This window comes from Lolium perenne, chromosome 1 (assembly GCF_019359855.2).
Source record: "Lolium perenne isolate Kyuss_39 chromosome 1, Kyuss_2.0, whole genome shotgun sequence".
In the NCBI taxonomy this organism is placed as follows: domain Eukaryota; kingdom Viridiplantae; phylum Streptophyta; class Magnoliopsida; order Poales; family Poaceae; genus Lolium; species Lolium perenne.
Window position 1 is genome coordinate 71,293,914 of NC_067244.2, and position 22,068 is coordinate 71,315,981.

The window sequence follows — 22,068 nt, forward strand, 5'->3', positions numbered from 1 at the left end:
CTGCGTCCACCATCACGCATCCTCCCTCGCCTCCAACCTCAAGTCCCTTCCCCACAGGTGCGTATGGAGCAAATGAACCCAACCTCTCTACTTTGGTCAATACAAACCGATATGTACACGACATGGATTCATCAACACAAAAATGTTGATTGGAAATTGGACATGAGCAAGTTCATCAAACTACAGAAAAAATCATGATGTGTGTAGATGCTCATATGTCACATACATTCTTACATCAGATCGCTCCATGTGCGTAAATGTGCAATCCTACATTTGTTATGCTTCAATGTTGTTGACGTACATTGTATTTGTACTGGCAAAGCATGATAAGATGTGAGCCTCCTTCCAACATGGTGGATTGTTGTCAATGTAGATGGACCATTCGATGGAGAAGTGTAAGGGCATCTCCAGCGGCGCGACGCAAACGGACGCTGAGCGACCGTTTTCGTCCGCCGTGACCGGAAATGCGTCTCGGGCCTGTTCCAGCGGGGCGATGCAAAGTGACCGGGTCGTCCGCGGAGACGCAAACCTGGCCCAAATATGCGCCAGGTTTGCGTCTCCGCGGACGCTCGGCGGTCGCTCCGAGCGTCCGCTCGCGTCCCCACGGGCCCTCATGGCAGCGACCTAGGTTCGATCGGCCTCCAATTCACAACCGCCGGCGACAAACCGCCGCAATGGAGCGCCGAACCTCCGCGGAAGAGCAACCGCCGGCCTCTTTGTTTTACGCGCCGCCGTTAATCCGCGCACATTATAACCCCCGCGTCTACGCTAATTCAAGTTCAACCGCCTCCTTCTTCATCCTCTTTTCTTCTTCAACACCGGCACGTCATGAGCGACTACATGCTGCCGTCCGACTCGGAGAGCGAGAGCAAGTCGCCCGGATTCCTGCATTGGTGGGAATCGCCGGCGACGTCAAGCGATCCGGGCTCCACGTCCAGCTACCCTACTTCCACACCGAGTGAGGACGATGAGGAGAGAGGCGGCAATGGCAGCGAAGGCCAGGAGGAGGACGGAGGCGGCGCTGCCAGCGACGCGGACGACGAGGAGGAGGGCCAGGAGGAGGAGGAGGACTCCGACAGCAAGGCGGACGACAAGGCGGCGGCAAGGAAGAAGTCCAGGGCGCTGGCGCGGGCGGCGCGTTGTCCTCCGTTCACTGACGACGATGACGAAGACGCCATTTCTTCCAGTTTCAAGTCCTCGACGGGTGCGTCGTCCTCCAGTTCCGATGACGAGGTGACAAGCAAGAGGCGGAGGAGTTTCCACGACGACGACGACGCAGGGCCTTCGAACAAGAAGGCCAAAAAATAGTTTTAGTTTATATGTTTTTAAATTTCTTCTTATTTGTATGTTAAATATGTTTGAATCTAGTCGATTGACGTATCCGGTTAATTGTTTAGGCTATAATCTATTCGATTGGACCAACATGACATCATGAGTACATCTTTTTCGCGTTTAAAACTTGATCATTCAACTATAAACTGTAAAGAAGTAGCACAAAAAAAAAGTTGCATGTCCAAAATGCGTCGGACCGCTGGAGGTAGCCCCCGACGCAAACGGACATTTCGCCCCTTGCGGTCAATTTGCCGTCCACGGGGCGATGCAAACGGACGCTCGCGACCACTTTTGAGCGTCCGAAATACGTCGCGCTGCTGGAGATGCCCTAAGTCTATAGTGGAGTGCCCTAGTTTCAATGCGCCCTAGTTTCGACCCCACAGGTACACATGCGATGCGGCGTTCCGTCGAGATGCCAACGGTGGCGAGAGGCTGCTGTGCGTGTCCTGGGCTAGCTAGCTGCATGTGTGCATGTGTAGCTGGCCGAGTATGGCCGTGTTGTTTCTCCTAGAGTGTGTTAGCTAGTGCATGGCCGGGTCAAGTGTTAGTGGCCGATAGTAGTGGCTTTAGTTCGTGCGTGCATAGGTTAGTGGCAGAAGTGGTGCCCCAGCTGTGCGTGCCGTGTACTTAAGCCCATGTACCCATCAAGCACTACAGGAATGGCTCGCTGCGCCCACGGCCGTGGCGTACGCCGACGGCCAAATGTCGGGGCCGTCGGTGTACGTCCGGTCCATGGCAGCGGCGTATGAATACCCTCGGTGTATGAATACTCTCGGCGTAGAGATGGCTACGCCGACGGCCACCCTCGGCGTACGCAAGGCCGTCGGCGTAGCACAAGCATGTGCTCCGGTCCCGCTCTGGCCGTGACGGCTCGGTTACCGCGTCAGCGAGGCGCCGAGGGCCACCCTCGGCATAGGGCATCACCCACCTATGCCGACGGCCACCCTCGGCATACATATTTTTTTTCTTTTTTTCTTCTCTCTCATTTACTTTATATTATGATTGTTTTATTTATGTACTAGTATGAATTATGTAAAAATAGTTACTTTTTTAAAGGCAAAAATGGTAGATGGCATATGTAGATCCCACGAGTGACGCTCTTCGTAGACGGGTGGACGGGAGCCAGTAGGCCCAACATCTGCTATCGATGTACATATGTCCTAAAACAAAGGAAAAAAGTCCATTGCTAACCCTAACTCTAACCCTAACCCTAACTCTAGGGGTAGATTTGCGGGGTCCCCGCCCCCTAGGGTTTCCCTAGATACAAACCACCGGAGCGTCCGAATCGGTGGAAAATCCTGCTACGGCTCATCCGGGGCCTATTTCATTCCAAACCTATGGTTTCCATGTGCATATGTCCTAAACAAAGCAAAGCAAATAAAAAAATCCATTGGTAAACCCTCGCACGGAAAAAGCTATAGGGGTTGATCTGCAGGGTCCCCGCCCTAGGGTTTCCCAAGATACAGATCACCGGAGCGTCGGAATCGCTTGAAAACTTGCATTTGTCTCTAACATATGTGTACAAGTGTGATGTAAGGTTTGTCTAACCTTGCATGTACCCGGCGTTGACGATTTCCGCATACATGGGCCCGCACTTGGTAAAATCCAGGATCTGTATGTGGAAACTCCTGCTACGGCTCATCCGGGGCCTATTTCATTCCAAGCATATGGTTTCCATGTGCATATGTCCTAAACAAAGCAAAGCAAATAAAAAAATCCATTGGTAAACCCTCGCACGGAGAAAGCTATAGGGGTAGATCTGCAGGGTCCCCGCCCTAGGGTTTCCCAAGATACAGATCACCGGAGCGTCGAAATCGCTTGAAAACTTGCATTTGTCCCTAACATATGTGTACAATTGTGATGTAAGGTTTGTCTAACCTTGCATGTACCCGACGTTGACGATTTCCGCATACATGGGCCCGCACTTGGTAAAATCCAGGATCTGTATGTGGAAACTCCTGCTACGGCTCATCCGGGGCCTATTTCATTCCAAACCTATGGTTTCCATGTGCATATGTCCTAAACAAAGCAAAGCAAATAAAAAAATCCATTGGTAAAACCTCGCACGGACAAAGCTATAGGGGTAGATCTGCAGGATCCCCGCCCTAGGGTTTCCCAAGATACAGATCACCGGAGCGTCGGAATTGCTTGAAAACTTGCATTTGTCCCTAACATATGTGTACAAGTGTGATGTAAGGTTTGTCTAACCTTGCATGTACCCGGCGTTGACGATTTCCGCATACATGGGCCCGCACTTGGTAAAATCCAGGATCTGTATGTGGAAACTCCTGCTACGGCTCATCCGGGGCTTATTTCATTCCAAACATATAGTTTCCATGTGCATATGTCCTAAACAAAGCAAAGCAAATAAAAAAATCCATTGGTAAACCCTCGCACGGAGAAAGCTATAGGGGTAGATCTGCAGGGTCCCCGCCCTAGGGTTTCCCAAGATACAGATCACCGGAGCGTCGGAATCGCTTGAAAACTTGCATTTGTCCCTAACATATGTGTACAATTGTGATGTAAGGTTTGTCTAACCTTGCATGTACCCGACGTTGACGATTTTTGCATACATGGGCCCACACTTGGTAAAATCCAGGATCTATATGTGGAAACTCCTGCTACGGCTCATCCGGGGCCTATTTCATTCCAAACCTATGGTTTCCATGTGCATATGTCCTAAACAAAGCAAAGCAAAGCAAATAAAAAAATCCATTGGTAAACCCTCGCACGGAGAAAGCTATAGGGGTAGATCTGCAGGGTCCCCGCCCTAGGGTTCCCAAGATACAGATCACCGGAGCGTCGGAATCGCTTGAAAACTTGCATTTGTCCCTAACATAAGTGTACAATTGTGATGTAAGGCTTGTCTAACCTTGCATGTACCCGGCGTTGATGATTTCCGCATACATGGGCCCGCACTTGGTAAAATCCAGGATCTGTATGTGGAAACTCCTGCTACGGCTCATCCGGGGCCTATTTCATTCCAAACCTATGGTTTCCATGTGCATATGTCCTAAACAAAGCAAAGCAAATAAAAAAATCCATTGGTAAACCCTCGCACGGAGAAAGCTATAGGGGTAGATCTGCAGGGTCCCCGCCCTAGTGTTTCCCAAGATACAGATCACCGGAGCATCGGAATCGCTTGAAAACTTGCATTTGGCCCTAACATATGTGTACAAGTGTGATGTAAGGTTTGTCTAACCTTGCATGTACCCGGCGTTGACGATTTCCGCATACATGGGCCCGCACTTGGTAAAATCCAGGATCTGTATGTGGAAACTCCTGCTATGGCTCATCTGGGGCCTATTTTATTCCAAACCTATGGTTTCCATGTGCATATGTCCTAAACAAAGAAAAGAAAATAAAAAAAATCCATTGGTAAACCCTCGCACGGAAAAAGCTATAGGGGTAGATCTGCAGGGTCCCCGCCCTAGGGTTTCCCAAGATACAGATCACCGGAGCGTCGGAATCGCTGGAAAACTTGCATTTGTCCCTAACATATGTGTACAAGTGTAATGTAAGGTTTGTCTAACCTTGCATGTATCCGGCGTTGATGATTTCCGCATACATGGGCCCGCACTTGGTAAAATCCAGGATCTGTATGTGGAAACTCCTGCTACGGCTCATCCGGGGCCTATTTCATTCCAAACCTATGGTTTCCATGTGCATATGTCCTAAACAAAGCAAAGCAAATAAAAAAATCCATTGGTAAACCCTCGCACTGAAAAAGCTATAGGGGTAGATCTGCAGGGTCCCGCCCTAGGGTTTCCCAAGATACAGATCACCGGAGCGTCGGAATCGCTGGAAAACTTGTATTTGTCCCTAACATATGTGTACAAGTGTGATGTAAGGTTTGTCTAACCTTGCATGTACCCGGCGTTGACGATTTCCGCATACATGGGCCCGGTACGGCCATACCGCATGTCCCGGCGGCCCCGTTTTGCACAGTTGGCAAAGTAAACGGAGCCAAAAATTCGAGCGGAGCCGCGTGGCATCATTTTATGTGTCCTAGTAACCACTGCAAAAGACGGAACCGGGATACGGCAATTATCTTGAAAAACCCTTCACGAATAGGGCTATCACATCCGGAGTTCTATGGCTTTTAGGGGAAATGAGTAGGAAACGGCCCGTTTCACCACATAGTTTGTTAGAACGAGGCCATATTTGGCACGTGCGTGGACCTTAAGATGGGAAGCAAGGCCCCGGTCGCGGATTTCCAATCCGAACCACGGGCGACGGTTTTTCCATTTTCGGGGTGCCAGAAGGGCTTTTTTGTGAAGGAGCTACATGGTGCGCATTTTAGTATTGCGCGGGACCTCCACGCAGCGGTAGGATACCTCCTACGCACCACCTATCATATGCCATATGCGCGCGGTAGCCATCTGGGAATCCCTCCCGCTTCCTGCGGTGTCCCGCCGAATCCGCTGGAAACTGACCGGATTTGAACTGGGGCCGCACTTTCCTTCGCTCAATAAATGGAGGGAGAAATGTTTTTAGGTCGAGGACGCGTCATTTTATGTGCTAAATGTTTTCCGTTTCGCGCGTTGGTGGACGGGTGCATACATGGGCCCGGTACAGCCATACCGCATGCCCCGGCGGCCCCGTTTTGCACAGTTGGCAAAGTAAACGGAGCCAAAAACTCGAGCGGAGCCGCATGGCATCATTTTATGTGTCCTAGTAACCACTGCAAAACACAGAACTGGGATACGGCAATTATCTTGAAAAACCCTTCACGAATAGGGCTATCACGTCCGGAGTTCTATGGCTTTTAGGGGAAATGAATAGGAAACGACCCGTTTCACCACATAGTTTGTCGGAACGAGGCCATATTTGGCACGTGCGTGGGCCTTAGGATGGGAAGCAAGGCCCCGGTCGCGGATTTCCAATCCGAACCACGGGCGACGGTTTTTCCATTTTCGGGGTGCCGGAAGGGCTTTTTTTGTGAAGGAGCTACATGGTGCGCATTTTAGTATTGCGCAGGACCTCCGCGCAGCGGTGGGATACCTCCTACGCACCACTTATCACATGCCATATGCGCACGGTAGCCATCTAGGAATCCCTCCCGCTTCCTGCGGTGTCCCGCCGAATCCGCTGGAAACTGACCGGATTTGAACTGGGGCGACACTTTCCTTCGCTCAATAAATGGAGGGAAAAATATTTTTAGGTCGAGGACGCATCATTTTATGTGCTAAATGTTTTCCGTTTCGTGCGTTGGCGGACGGGTGCATACATGGGCCCGGTACGGCCATACCGCATGTCCCGGCGGCCCCGTTTTGCACAGTTGGCAAAGTAAACGGAGCCAAAAATTCGAGCGGAGCCGCGTGGCGTCATTTTATGTGTCTTAGTAACCACTGCAAAAGACAGAACTGGGATACGGCAATTATCTTGAAAAACCCTTCACGAATAGGGCTATCACGTCCGGAGTTCTATGGCTTTTAGGGGAAATGAGTAGGAAACGGCCCGTTTCACCACATAGTTTGTCGGAACGAGGCCATATTTGGCACGTGTGTGGGCCTTACGATGGCAAGGAAGGCCCCAGTTGCGGATTTCCAATCCGAACCATGGGCGACGGTTTTTCCATTTTCGGGGTGCCGGAAGGGCTTATTTTGTGAAGGAGCTACATGGTGTGCATTTTAGTATTGCGCGGGACCTCCGCTCAGCGGTAGGATACCTCCTACGCACCACCTATCACATGCCATATGCGCGCAGTAGCCATCTGGGAATCCCTCCCGCTTCCTGCGGTGTCCCGCCGAATCCGCTGGAAACTGAACGGATTTGAACTGGAGCGACACTTTCCTTCGCTCAATAAATGGAGGGAAAAATGTTTTTAGGTCTAGGACGCGTCATTTTATGTGCTAAATGTTTTTCGTTTCGCGCGCTGGCGGACGGGTGCATACATGGGCCCGGTACGGCCATACCGCATGCCCCGGCGGCCCCGTTTTGCACAGTTGGCAAAGTAAACGGAGCCAAAAACTCGAGCGGAGCCGCGTGGTGTCATTTTATGTGTCCTAGTAACCACTGCAAAAGACGGAACTGGGATATGGCAATTATCTTGAAAAACCCTTCACGAATAGGGCTATCACGTCCGGAGTTCTATGGCTTTTAGGGGAAATGAGTAGGAAACGGCCCGTTTCACCACATAGTTTGTCGGAACGAGGCCATATTTGGCACGTGCGTGGGCCTTAGGATGGGAAGCAAGGCCCCGGTCGCGGATTTCCAATCCGAACCACGGGCGACGGTTTTTCCATTTTCGGGGTGCCGGAAGGGATTTTTTGTGAAGGAGCTACATGGTGCGCATTTTAGTATTGCGCGGGACCTCTGCGCAGCGGTAGGATACCTCCTACGCACCACCTATCACATGCCATATGCGCGCGGTAGCCATCTGGGAATCCCTCCCGCTTCCTGCGGTGTCCCGCCGAATCCGCTGGAAACTGGCCGGATTTGAACTGGGGCGACACTTTCCTTCGCTCAATAAATGGAGGGAAAACTGTTTTTAGGTCTAGGACACGTCATTTTATGTGCTAAATGTTTTCCGTTTCGCGCGTTGGCGGACGGGTGCATACATGGGCCCGGTACGGCCATACCGCATGCCCCGGCGGCCCCGTTTTGCACAGTTGGCAAAGTAAACGGAGCCAAAAACTCGAGCGGAGCCGCATGGCGTCATTTTATGTGTCCTAGTAACCACTGCAAAAGACGGAACTGGGATACGGCAATTATCTTGAAAAACCCTTCACGAATAGGGCTATCACGTCCGGAGTTATATGACTTTTAGGGGAAATGAGTAGGAAACAGCCCGTTTCACCACATAGTTTGTCGGAACGAGGCCATATTTGGCACTTGCGTGGGCCTTAGGATGGGAAGCAAGACCCCGGTCGCGGATTTCCAATCCGAACCACGGGCGACGGTTTTTCCATTTTTGGGGTGCCGGAAGGGCTTTTTTTTGTGAAGGAGCTACATGGTGCGCATTTTAGTATTGCGCGGGACCTCCGCGCAGCGGTAGGATACCTCCTACGCACCACCTATCACATGCCATATGCGCGCGGTAGCCATCTGGGAATCCCTCACGCTTCCTGCGGTGTCCCGCCGAATCCGCTGGAAACTGACCGGATTTGAACTGGGGCCAGACTTTCCTTCGCTCAATAAATGGAGGGGAAAATGTTTTTAGGTGTAGGACGCATCATTTTATGTGCTAAATGTTTTCTGTCTCGCGCGTTGGCGGACAGGTGCACGCGTGCGCCCGGTACGGCCATACCGCATGCCCCGGCGGCCCCGTTTTGCACAGTTGGCAAAGTAAACGGAGCCAAAAATTCGAGCGGAGGCACTTGGCGTCATTTTATGTGTCCTAGTAACCACTGCAAAAGACGGAATTGGAATACGGCAATTATACGGCCATACCACATGTCCCGCGCGCCCGGTATGGCCATACCGCATGTTCTGCGCGCCCGGTTAAAGGGGTAGATCTACGGGGCTTCGAGGTTAGGGTTTCATGTACCAGAGGGAATCTTTAGGTAAGATGATATAATTATTTTTACTATTTGTACCTATGGAGGCACCGCCGATGGAGGTCGGTCAAAGGGGTAGACCGCCCGATCGAAAGGGTAGATCGCGCACTCAATTTAATGTCGACGTGGTATAAAAGGTAATCTGGACCTAATATAATATATACTAGTATATTATAGTTAACTTAGAAGAAACAACGAAAGAAAAAACAAAAAAAATAAAAAAATACTAGCTAAGCCGAGGGTGCCCCTCGGCGTATGAGGGAATCTGGCTAAGCCGAGGGTGCCCCTCGGCGTAGCTAGGGATCTGGGAACACCTGGTCGGCCACCTGCCCGCCGCTCGCACGCGTTTTCCCCAACCCGCTCAGAATTTCCCCCAATCCCGCTCAGAATTTTCCCCAAGTCCCGCCGCCGCCTCCTGCCCGACACCGTCGCCTCCTGCCCGACGCCGCCGCCACCTGCTGCTCGCGCCGACGTCGCCGCCACCTGCCACTCATGCCGACGCCGCCACCTACCGCTCGTGCCGCGCTCCTCCTCCTCACCGCCGCCACCTGCCGCTCATCGCCGCCCTCCTCCCGTCCCGATCCTCCTCGCCCCACCCCCCTCCTCCCGCCGCCGCCACCTGCCGCTCGTCGCCGCCCTCCTCCCGTCCCCATCCTCCCTGCCCTCCTCCCGTCCCCATCCTCTCTGACCTCCTCCCATCCCCATCTTCCTCGCCCCGCCGCCCTCCTCCCGTCGCTGCCCTCCTCCTCGCCCTGGCCTCCTCCTCGCCCCGGCCATCCTCCCGTCGCCGCCCTCCTCCTCCTCAGCACCCCTCCCAGTACCCGGGTATGGTAAGCAACTTAGCCTTTTTTTCATTTTTGTATTCCTTTAATTGTTGTAATAGAAATTGAAGTAGAAACAAATAGAACTGCAAATGTGTAGTTGAAATTTGGAAAGAAATAGAACTGCAAATTGAAATTTGGAAACAAATAGAACTGCAAATTGTTGTAACAGGGACATTTGGAAAGAAATAGAAATGTGTAGTTGAAATTGAAATGCTATGTTTAATAATGGAAATAGAAATGCAAATGTGAATTTCTTCTAATAATATGGATTTGTAATAGGCCATGCCGTGACCGCCTCGTCGTGAGCACCCCGGCGTGACGATCCCGGATCTTGGCGCGCTTCTCGACGGTCGCCGACATCGACACTCGGTTGTTCGACTAATTCCTCTACAGCCGAGGGTGAGCAAAATTTCCAACTTCTTCTCCGCATTTTATTTATGTCACCAGATTCATTTTACAAGTCAAATTGCGTAACCTAGGTGTCACTTCCCGTCCTCAAGAGTTACGCGGATAAATATGCATTAGTGGTCGGCATATTTTCAACCGTAACGCTTGCGCATTTACGGGACAGTCGGCGGATCCGTAGTTGGGTACGTTCTCCATGCTCTGCTCCGGTCCGAGTCAGGATTTCGGCAACACCTCACCGTTGTTCTCCGGATGCACATCCTCTTGCCTTTTGGCGAGACGTGTATCGGGAGAGCAGCGGGGAGGTGCTGCCGAAATTTTGACTCGGACCGGGGTAGAGCATGGAGAACGTACTCAATCTACGGATCCGGCGGCTGCTAGGAGCCCACCTAGTAGAGATGTAGGTTGATGCATTCGTTTTGCCTGGTAAAAAAATTAAAATATGATGCATTTATTTTCCTATTTGATATAAATGCTATGCTTGTGGTTTGGCTTCCAATAGAGCAGAGGATGGCTGATAATGGATGGATGTACACCGGCCGTGTTAGTGCGACTAATAAACAGATGAGTGGATAAGAAAGACTTGGCATTTGGTGAAGGAGTTGGCGCGTGGTACAAAACAGAAGGTTCAGGCACTTTGCCCGTGCAATCGTTGCTTGAAGCATCACCGTCGTGGAAAGGATGACATGTTTAAACACCTTCTGCAATATGGGTATATGCCTCATTACGTCACGCAGATCGACTTTGATGAGCATGAACGTGACAGAGGTGAGGTGATGCGACAACGGCTTAATGGCAATGAGTACGATGGGGTTAGAGACTTTCTAGATGATCTTGACGAGGCCCACATGCCAGAGTCGCCACCTTCGCGGGAGGAACCGCCAGAGCCGGAGGAACCTCCAGAACCGGGGGAACCAGAGCCAGCCGCGAAGGCCTTCTATGATATGATAGCCGCTGCTAAGACGCCTCTGTACGATGGCGCCGTGATTTCTCAGCTCGATGCCATCTCCCAATGTCTAGCCGACAAGACCCGGTACAACACCACCCGTGATGGCTTCGAAGCAAGTCTGAAAACAACTGGGAACATGTTGCCCAAGGGGTATTGTCTGCCTAAAAGCCTGCACGAGACGAGGCAACTCATGTCGGCGCTCAACATGGATTATCAAAGGATAGACTGTTGTCCAAAAGGCTGCGTTCTCTTCTGGAAACCGTTTGCGGAGGACAAGTACTGTCCCATTTGTAAGGCCTCTAGGTATGAAGAGGTAACGGGAAAGGATGGTCAGGTGAGGCAATCAAAGATCGCAAAGTCGATTCTTCGGTATCTCCCATTCATAAAAAGAATCCAGCGGCTTTACTTGACTGAGGAGACCGCCAAACAGATGACGTGGCACAAGATGGGGACTCAAATAAAGGACAATCAGGGATGGACGAAGATGGGACATCCATCTGATGGCAATGGATGGAAGAACTTTGATAGAAAATACCCCCATAGGGCAGCAGATGCTCGGAATGTCAGAATTGCGATAGCTACAGATGGCTTCAATCCATATGGTATGTCGAATGCCAATTACAGTTGTTGGCCCATGTTTGTAATTCCGCTCAATCTCCCTCCCGGAGTCCTAATGACGAGAAAGACCATGTTTCTGTCGCTGATCATTCCAGGGCCCCATTACCCGGGGAAGAACTTGAGTGTCTACATGCAGCCGATTGTGGATGATTTGAACCACTCTTGGCACCACGGGACATTGACGTACGACCGAGCATCGAAGACAAACTTCTGCATGAAAGTTTGGTTGCAGTATACCATGCATGACATGCCCGGGTACGCCCTAACATGCGGATGGTGTACAGCTGGTAAATGGCCATGCCCAGTGTGCAGGCATCGACTTGAGTGGCCATGCCCAGTGCTACTCCCGGTACTTCTCCCGGTACTTCTCCCGGTGGTTCTTCCGCAGCTTCTACTGCAGCAGCGCGTCGGCCCGGGCCGGTGTTTAGCGGCGACGAGCTCCTCTAGCTCTCCCATAGTAGCTACTTATGTATCCGCACTATTATGTATCCGCACTATGACACTATGACACTTGTAGCTATGTTATGAGACTACGACTATGTATCCGCAACTATGTTATGAGACTTGAACTTCGTGTTATGTCTATTTGCACTTACTTTAGTTCGTGTGAATTATTTGTGATTTAATGTGCTGCTAATCCTGGGAAACAACCAAACCAGCAAAAAAAAAGGAAAAAATGGTCAGTGCTACGCCGACGGGATCACCCTCGGCGTAGAGAGCAACAGGGTCGCCCAGGCTGCAACACTTGTGCCCTCCTACGCCGACGGCCAGGCGCTCGGCGTAGAGTGTGCCAGGGGAGCGTCCAGGATGCACCACGTGGCCTCCTACGCCGACGGCCGCACCCTCGGCGTAGCGTGCGCCACGGCTCGCCAGGGCCCGCCGCGTGGTGGAGTACGCCGACGGCCGCACCCTCGGCGTAGCGGTAACGGCCGTCAGATCGACGTCGCCCGTTAGCGTGCTACGCCGAGGGCTAGTACGCCGACGGGTGGGCCTCGCCCTCGGCCCTCGCCGTCTACGCCGACGGTCTCCTCTACGCCGAGGGCCACGCGGCTTCTGCCGAGGCGGACCTTCCCCGAGGAGCTATGCTGAGGGTCCCCGTCGGCGTACCGTACGCCGAGAGCGAGGCGGTGGTACGCCGAGGGCCGCCGGCCGTTGGCACCTCGTGCAATTCCTGTAGTGAAGTTTATTTCAGAGATTAAGAAGAGAAAAGACGAGGGCTGTGTGATTCAGCCAAAGCCAAAGATATACTTGTCTCTGTGTATTTCTCGTGAGAGCTACGTGAGGTAGCAGAGAGAGGCCAAGGAGTTGAGCGATCAGCTCCTACATTATGGCCGTACACGCTTAGGTGGAGCTTACATGCTCATGACTACTAGTACATGCAGAACTAAAAGAACTAATGCAGATACAAATCAAGATTACAAGCCAACAATTTGAATAGATTTTCAGTACCTGTGATATAAATGCTAGCTGTTTGTATGATTGACGGTTTAAATGCAAACATCAGTGGTATAAAAAGGCTTCTCATCGGAAAGCAATTGTGAGTTTGTGAGGAGTAGGGCATGCCTGTTTGTGCCATGGAGCAATTGTGAGGGTGGTGAACCGCTCCTGCTCCTCACCCAAAGCAAGTAGGTGTGATTAGTTGAAAGAAGGGAAAACAATGGGAACCAGGAAGCTACAATGAGTTATGAGAATTAGTTTTATTGCTACTGCTAGAAAATAAAATGAAATGCTGTTGCTGCCGCTCTGTCTATCATGCTCACTGGTTGCTCAAAATGAATGCAGTTTATATGCTCATGCTCACTGGTTTGGTTGCTATATATGTGTATATGGTGTACATGGTTCTCTGGAAAAGAGCATATAGAAATAAAATGGGCATTCTCTGGTTATAAATGGTTCGTTTATAAATGATTTGGTCTTTAATTTTATTTGTATTTGCCAATGATTGGAATGTTTGGTCGATCACTACACTCTGGGGTGGGGTGAGTGAACCTGGTGTGATGGCACAAATATCAATCTGTTATGCATTCTACTTGGCTTCACTTACTCCATCCCTGAATGTTAATATTTGTTTCGACCAACAAAGTATGAGTCATATGCTATCTAGTTGATACCACTTGACTCTTTCTTCCATTTTAGTGCCGATGATTAGAATGCTTGGTCACCTATACACTCCGGGGTGGTGCAAGCGAGCCTGGTGTGATGGCACAAATATCAATCTCTTGTGCATCCTACCTAGCCTCGCTTACACCATCCCGGTATATTAATATTTGTTTCGACCAACAAAGTATGAGGCATTCCATTTAGTTCATACTAGCTACTTGTCTCTTAATTGAGTTTGCACTTCTTAATTGCATTGGCCGATGATTAGAATGTTTGGTCACTTCACTTTGGGGTGGGGCCAGTGAACCTAGTGTGATGGCACAAATATCAATCTCTTGTGTATCCTACTTGGCTTCGCTGACCCCATCCAGGAATGTTAATATTATTTCGACCAACAAAGTATGAGGCATATGCTATCTAGTTGATACTTGACTCGTATTTGAGTTGGACTTATTTGTTTATTTTGGTCTTTCTTCCATTTTAGTGCCGATGATTAAATTTTGTGGTCACTACACTTGGGGACGGTGCCAATGAGCCTGGTGTGATGGCACAAATATCAATCTCTTGTGCATCGGACTTGGCCTCACTGACACCGTCCCTAAATGTTAATATTTGTTTCGACCAACAAAATATGAGGCATCACCACAAACTATTCACCGATGATTAAAATGCTTGGTCACTCTTACACTCTAGGGTGGAGCCAGTGAGCCTGGTGTGATGACACAAATATCAATCTCTTGTGCATCCTACCTGGCCCCACTGACTCCATCCCGGAATGTTAATATTTGTTTCGACCACCAAAGCATGAGGCATGCTATTTAGTTGATACTACATGGCTCGTATTTGAGTTGGACTTCGAGATAGGGCCGATGATTAGAATGTTTGGTCACCGTACACTCTGGGGTGGCGTAAGTGAGCCTGGTAAGATAGCACAAATATCAATCTCTTGTGCATCGGACTTGGCCTCACATACGCCATCACTGAATGTTAATATTTGTTTTGACAAATAATGTATGAGGAATTTATTTATTATATCCTAGTTGGCTCTTATTTGTGTTTGCCTTCTTCATTCATTTTGGTCTTTCTTCCATTTCATTCACTACATCTCGGGGGGCGGTGCAAGCGAGCCTGGCGGGTGAGATCGTGGAGGGATCAGAGGAGGAACCGGATGAAGACCCCGATGCAAGCAAGCCTGGCGGGAGAAAGGAGGGAGTAGAGGAGGAACCAGATGAAGACCACTTTGTATCTCGAGATGGTGAACTTTGTATGAATTAAGAGTTGTATGTAAAAAAAAATTGACACTTGCCACTATATGTGTATCTCGATCGGGCTCTAAGTAATGTGATGATGATGTTTATATTATATTTGTGCAATGTATATGCTATTCATATTATATCTGCATATTTCTGTATATAATCTGTATAATATATGTATATTGATGTATATAATCTGTATGTGTATAGTAGGCTTCAAAATCGTGTATAATACGAGAAAATTCTGTGGCGCACCAATTTCTGTGGCGCATCGTGGCATAGGTGCGCCACAGAATGTCTTAATTTGTGGCGCATGAGAAGGTGCGCCACAGAATCCTTATTTTAGTGGCAAAGATTTTGTGGCGCACTGGCCATGCGCCACAGAATATGTATATTGGTGCGCCACAGATGAGCCATTCTCTACTAGTGAAACCACAGGCAGACGTCGATTTTTTTGAGAAGTAAGCGATCTGCGTGCGACAAGGCCTTAAGAGCATCTCCACCGGCGCCCCCGATAGCGGCCCGATAGTTTTTTGGGGGCCGGGAGCGAAAATGGGCTCACACCGGCGCGCCCCATACGGCGCCGGCGATTTTTTGAGCCCAATAGAAGCGCCGGCAACCCCGTACCGGCCCCTTCGCCAAGGGCGCGAATCGGGCGCGCCGGCGCCTCGCGATGCTGAAAATTTTAGGCCTGGCATCTGCCTGTCAGTGACGCAAGGGCACCGCGCGGGATATTTTACCGCCACGACGCCGCGTGGGAAATTCTCCCGCCGCGACACCGCGCGGGAGGTTTCCCGCCTCGGCGGCGGTCTATATTATCCCTCCTCCCCTGCCTCATAGTGCAAAAACCCTACACAAATAGCACAATGTTCGATTCTTGGGACGAGACGGCCGTAGAAGTCGTGGAGGCGGACCCGCATGTCGCAGAGTACGAGGCGTGGGAGGAGGCGACGCTAGCGGCGACCGTAGATGCCTATGTTGCGGACGAGCGGCAGGACCAGGAGGCGGAGCGGCAGCTGCGGGTGATCGAGGAGGCGCGACGGCGGCGGGTGGCGTGGCAGGAGGTGGCGCGGCAACGAGAGGAGGCGGAGCGGCGGCAGCGGGAGGAGGCGGAGCGGCTAGAGTTCCTGGAGGCGCGGCGGCGGGAGGAGCTGACCCAGCGCCGGTGGGAGGTGCGCCAGCAGAGGGGGTGGGAGGAGCTTGTCTACGGCGGTTGTAGCGGGAGGAGACGCAGATTCAAAAGGAAGTCTGCGAGCGGCGGCGTTTGGCGGAGCTGCAACTCCGCCTACAGAGGCAGGAGTTGGATCACCGGCGGCGGCGGGAGGACCTGGAGCGGCAGCTGCGTCAGGAGGCGGTGGCTGCGGATAGAGCCGCCTACTTAACGTTCATGGCGGAGAGAGCAGGGGATCATCGACGGAGGAGCACCGTAGAGAGCAGGGGAGAGACCACCGGAGAGAGCAGCGGGCGATCGTCCACCTCCATAGAGCCAAGTGGCCAGTAGGTAGTAGGCTAGAGGTGAAGCAGGTTTCATATGTCATCCGGGGTTGAGGAGTGAATAATGTTTTACTCAGATTTGCCCAAAAATATTGTTCATTCCTCGATCATGAATGACATTAAAATGAAACTTTAAGCATAATATGTAGTTTGTGTAAAAAAATCTTCTATCTGGGCCGCCTGTTTGGGGGGGGGGGGGGGGGGGGGCGGGTTGGGAACAACTCCCCCAAATAGAGGATGCAGTGCCAGCGTCTCCCAAACGGAGGTGCCGGTATCCCTGCCGGCGCCTATTTGGGAGCTACCGGTGGAGATGCTCTAGTATGGCCGTTCTGTATTATTGTGAGACCCAAACAAATGTTACACGTGATATGTATTTGTTTTTTCTTCATCAAAAGTTTTATTCCACCAACGAGTACGACTTAACTACATAAATAAATCTTAATTTAATACTGCCATACAAAGGCATGCAAATAACAAAAAAAACTTGAAACATGGTGTGCATGCTTCCCTGGCTAACCGAGTCGGTGGCCCATGCATGCAAAGGCTACAAGCTCCAATACATGCATGTGCTTATTGCGTACCCAGACCTCGTCCTATCGTCTCCCCGCGCATGAAGATTACCACAGCGCCTTCGCGTTCCAGCTCTTGAATGAGCTGATGAGTCTTCTGATTTGATGGAGCAATGAATCCGTACATACCTCTCTGAGGAACCGATGAGCTTGGTGCATGAGACGAGGCAGCGCTGACGGCAGGAGCTGTTGTGGTAACGTCGGCGGCAACGGGATCAGCCGGAAGCATCAAGCTTGTTGCATGAGACGTGGCGGCAGGAACCGGCTCGGCAACTACGTCGGCAGCGTGTTCAGCCTGGCGACTTGGTGCATTAGACGTGGCAGTATCGGCGGCAGGAGCTGGAGTAGCAGCTTCGGCCACAGTGCGCTCAGCCGGAGGTGTCGACTCGTTCGGTCTAGCCAAGGAGTTTGTCCTAGCGCCTTTGTTCACATCTTTTTTGCCCACACAAGGACGTGAGCAATGCTGCCTCCCATTCCCTGGGCGTGTACCACGCATGGTCTGTTCTACTTCTGCATTGACCATATCCTCTCTGCGTTTGAACATACCCCATAGGTAGTGTTTCCCTTGAAAGGCTGCAAAGGACAACATGTAAGTGACTGAATCCACAAGCATATGGTAGAATGCAAAGAAAGGCTTAGGGAAAGAGGGACTAATTTCAAAAACCTACTTTGATGCCGCTCCGGTAGCAAAATAGAAGGAAATATCAACATCTCGGCTTCATCGACATAAGCTCGTAGGATCAAATTTTTGTCCATGACTTCCTTGACTAGCTTATCGAAACCCTCATTTGGCCTGGAAAATCTTGAGAATATAAGATTCCCATGGAGTGAAAAAAAATATAGAGTTGATGGCGCAAACTTAGATGTCAGGCAATTACCTCATTTCTTGTGGAAAGAAATACAGGCCAATGTTGTCCTCAGTTGGCCTTGATACCCTAAAGCACTTGGGTTCAGCATCCAACCTAGGAATCTTTGCTACTTCAACCATGTTTTGCAAAGATCTCGAGCATTCCCATACTTTTTCGCAAGATTTAGCCAACAAATGTGCTTCTAATGGGACATAACCCTCACCTCCTATCTTCAACATTCCACTGATGAAATAATAGAAATAATGGTTAGAAAGGTGATTTAATTAAGTTATTCTTAAATGGGTAAGGGCATCTATTGTAGTACCTCCAAATGGGTTCATCAATGGGCAGCGATCCATATAACTCCACAATAGCAGTTTGTGCTATCAATCCACCTATACCATCTTCAGCGCCAGCAGTATTATGATTATCACCAATAATAAGATTATGTTCATCGCCACTAATATCACCTTCATCTTCATCTTCATCACATATATATCTTCTCCTCGCTGACTTAACAATCTTAATATCCTCTTCATCCTCATCTACAATACCTATAAATCTTCCTCTCACCAACTTAACAGTCTTAGTTCCTTCAGTACCATTACCATGTTCTCCCTGTCGTTTTCTCTTACTCTTACAATTGTCTTTGTCGTTCTGATGATCCTCTACTAACGGGCCTCCACTCTGCTTTTTTGTATCATTGCTCAAGAATGGTGTCTCTATTCTCCCATGAGCATCTGAGTTGTCTCGGTGATCTTCCGTTTCTAAGATACCCTTACTCTTAAAAGGGTTTTTGTGTTCCCTCACCTTAAATTGTTGTTTCTCATGATGTTCATCCACCATATGAACTTTGCTTTCCATGGCATTCTCTTTGATTGATACTTTGTTTGAAACCAATGGTGCTTCAATCGAAGACGTCGAACCTCTGGAAGATGCATCCACTTTCCTAGATTGGAGCGGTTTCTTTGAAACTTTATTTGTGTCACTTGAGTTGTTCTTCAAAGCTTGGGGGGCAATTTTCTCCACAACTTCTGAAGAAAAGTCAACCATCAAATTAGAGGTCATAGACTTTTCTAAGAGCACAGACTTTGGTGAAACTACCACTCTTTTACTCTTGCCAACTGGAACAATACTTTCATTTGATATCACGAAGTTTTCTCCTAACGGGCATTTCCGCGAATTTATGACCACACCATTATCACCTCCTTGATTCACATAGACCGGTTCTGAAGATCGATTGATCTTGCCATTATATGCAAAACCTATATTTTCAACATCGTCACCTCTGCTAGCACTGGTGTTTCTATAGGGCGCACTTACTGGCATATATGTCTGCCTAAGCTGGACTTCCTTGCGAATCTTCATCATGCGTGGACCAGGCACCTTCTTCTTTAAAAAAGAGTGTTGCCTCGGGCCAAAAGAGGTAGTAGGCCTTTGGTACTTCATATTTTTGAAATGTAACAATTCAAAATATGTAGAAATTCCTACAAGTTAACAAAAGCAATTTATTTTTATATGAAAAAACAATGAATTAAATCAATTTATTTCTATAGGAAATCAATGATACTCCCTCCATTCCTAGATATAAGCCACATAGTTTTTTTAAAAATCAATAATATAAATATGTAGAAATTCCTACAAGTTGACAAAACCAATTTATTTGTATATGAAAAAACAATGATATTGAACCAATTTATTTATATAGGAAATCATTTATACTCCCTCCATTCCTAGATATAAGCCACATAGTTTTTTTAATCCATAATATAAATATGTAGAAATTCCTACAAGTTGACAAAACCAATTTATTTTTATATGAAAAAACAATGATATTGAACCAATTTATTTATTTAGGAAATCATTGATACTCCCTCCATTCCTAGATATAAGCCACATAGTTTTTGAAAAAATCCATAATATATGGTGTATTGTGTTGCACCACTTGTCTAGACACTTTTTAGGGATTTGTTATCATTTTTTCTATCTTATTTGAAGTCCTTTTTTTCTCACATCAATTTTCAAGGTCTAATCCCATCCAAACCAAGTATAATTTTTTCTACATGTGTTTTCTATAATTTTAATGCCAAAAACTATACAACTTATATCTAGGAAAGGGGGGAGAACTGAGCAAGAAATCTCAAACAAAAAAAACAAAATACAAGAAAACTTGTAGTGTCATCCTTTTATGCACAAATTATAAATACAAAAGGCAATGTTGTACTCCCTCCTTCCCAAAATATTTTACATATAAATTTTAGTTAAAGTTAAACGAATTAAAGTTTAACCAATTATATATATATATACATATATATATATGTATATATATATATATAATACACGAAAAGGTATCAATATCTATAATAACGAACCTATATAATGAGGACCGGTATTAAGTATATGTACATGGTGTATGCATTAGATATTGCAATGATCAATATTTGTCTTTATACATGATCAAACTCTAGGGCGTATGTCCTGCAAAGATTGATTTTTGGTTGTATTTACACTAATTTTTCAGGCATGCTATAAGTGAAAATCATAATCAGGAAAAAATATATAAATAGTAAAACATGATTTGTTTCTTTAGACGTACTAAAACTCGTTTTGCTGTTGCAGAGCTATATTGCGTAGAATTTAATTTATAATGTTCCAAGAAAACAAGATTAGGCATATTTCTCTTAAGTTGGACAAAAGCGGGGTTAGGCTCATAGCCAAGAACTAAATTATATATTATGTGTTCAGATGTACTGTGCTAGTGCAAAGTTTCTTCTATCTTTAATTAATTAAGTCTACTTTCCTTACAATAACTTCGAAAGGACGTGGAAATATTTGGTTTACAAAAGCAGACAAACTGAGAGGCCTATTATTTTGCTCACTAGACGCATGTACGACATCTGGCAAGACAACGAACTAAGGTCTGTGATTCCATGCAACTTAGGAAACCAATATACAACCGATCTGGTTGCCACGGTGCGCACATATACTTGTCACCTGTCACCAATCTAGCCCAGCCCCAGTAATTGTCACATGTAAATTGCGGCTGCACTAACCAAAACGGGACGAGCTAATCGGCTAACAAATCCTACAGAAGAAGCTAGCAATCACACACTGAGAGATGCATAGAGCCATGGCTAAATCGACTAACAGATCCTCAATCAACCGTGAACATAAATACAGATGACAACAGCTGGCGGAAATTTATATCATACAAAAAAGGAGAGGAAGCTAGCATGTATACCTTACGGCCAGCGGAAGAAGAAAAGGATCGGCGGCGGCGGCGGCTGGCGTCAATCAAATCCTCACGATCTTACTCGCCGGGAGCAGCGATACTATACGGCAGGTTGAGGAAGAAAACGCCGCGAGATCCAAAACCGGCGAGAGGCGTAACGCGCAGCTAAGACGAGTAGACGAGGCTGGCTAGGGTGTGCGGGCTGAAACCCTTTGGGGCGTCGGTGGTGCTCTATTTATTGTCGATCGGGAAGTCGTGGGGTGACCGGAGTCCAAGAGCCCAACGGCCTGGGGAAACGTATGGAAGTTGATTCATCCGTTTCGATTCCCGACGGGACTCTTGGTCGTTTTGGTTTATTTTCGCGATATCGGCGGGGTACAAATCGTAACGGCACCGGATTGCAGGGAAACGTGGGGACAACGACGTGTATACCGATCGATCGGTAATTGGGGCGCCAGCTGCACGTTCTTCCTTTCAACGTGCCTACTTTTTTTTTTTGTTTCTAAAAATCAAATCACCACTTTTTTTTTCGCATCCTAATCTCCCTCATCTCCTGTGATGAGCCTCACGAACAGAGCAGAAGCCGGCAAAGCTCTCCTAGCTCGTCCGTTCACAAAAGACCTCACCTTGGCCTTTTTGTTGTGGCCGCTTCGGCGTTGACGGCGAAGAGGCCAGCCATGTTCTGCTAGAAAAGCCTCAACAAAAAAAGCCGTGGAGCTAGAGCATCGTCAACACATGATGTAAAATATGGCACCACCAAATTTAGATTACAGGGCGCTGAACTAAAACTATAGAGCGCCACTTTCTGGTTTTAAGTACAACTTTTTAGGGCAGCAAATTTTCGGTAGCAATTCCAGACGATGTAAAATATGGCACATCAAACCAAAATCAGGTGAGCGCGACCTCCACCGCTGCTGCGTTGGTCGAGTCGACCTCGACCTG

At 48.5% G+C, this 22,068-nt stretch overlaps 1 protein-coding gene across 1 annotated transcript; it reads right to left on the reverse strand.

Moving 5' to 3' along the window:
• Nucleotides 1-16,915: 16,915 nt before the first annotated feature.
• On the reverse strand, nucleotides 16,916-19,353 carry LOC127332112 (uncharacterized). Its single transcript, XM_051358370.2, has 5 exons — nucleotides 18,220-19,353; nucleotides 17,925-18,137; nucleotides 17,715-17,839; nucleotides 17,176-17,619; nucleotides 16,916-16,926 (listed from the first exon to the last, which is right to left on the reverse strand). The coding sequence occupies exons 1-5, from the start codon at nucleotides 19,341-19,343 to the stop codon at nucleotides 16,916-16,918; spliced, it is 1,917 nt and encodes a 638-aa protein (XP_051214330.2). The 5' UTR covers nucleotides 19,344-19,353.
• Between the last annotated feature and the right edge of the window lie 2,715 nt (nucleotides 19,354-22,068).

Coding starts and splice junctions, on each gene's coding strand:
- LOC127332112 (XM_051358370.2), bottom strand. CDS start 19,343: ATGAAGTACCAAAGGCCTACTACCTCTTTTGGCCCGAGGCAACACTCT. Junction 18,138..18,219: donor ATTGATGAACCCATTTGGAG/GTACTACAATAG, acceptor TTATTTCATCAG/TGGAATGTTGAAGATAGGAG. Junction 17,620..17,714: donor GCTACCGGAGCGGCATCAAA/GTAGGTTTTTGA, acceptor TGTCCTTTGCAG/CCTTTCAAGGGAAACACTAC.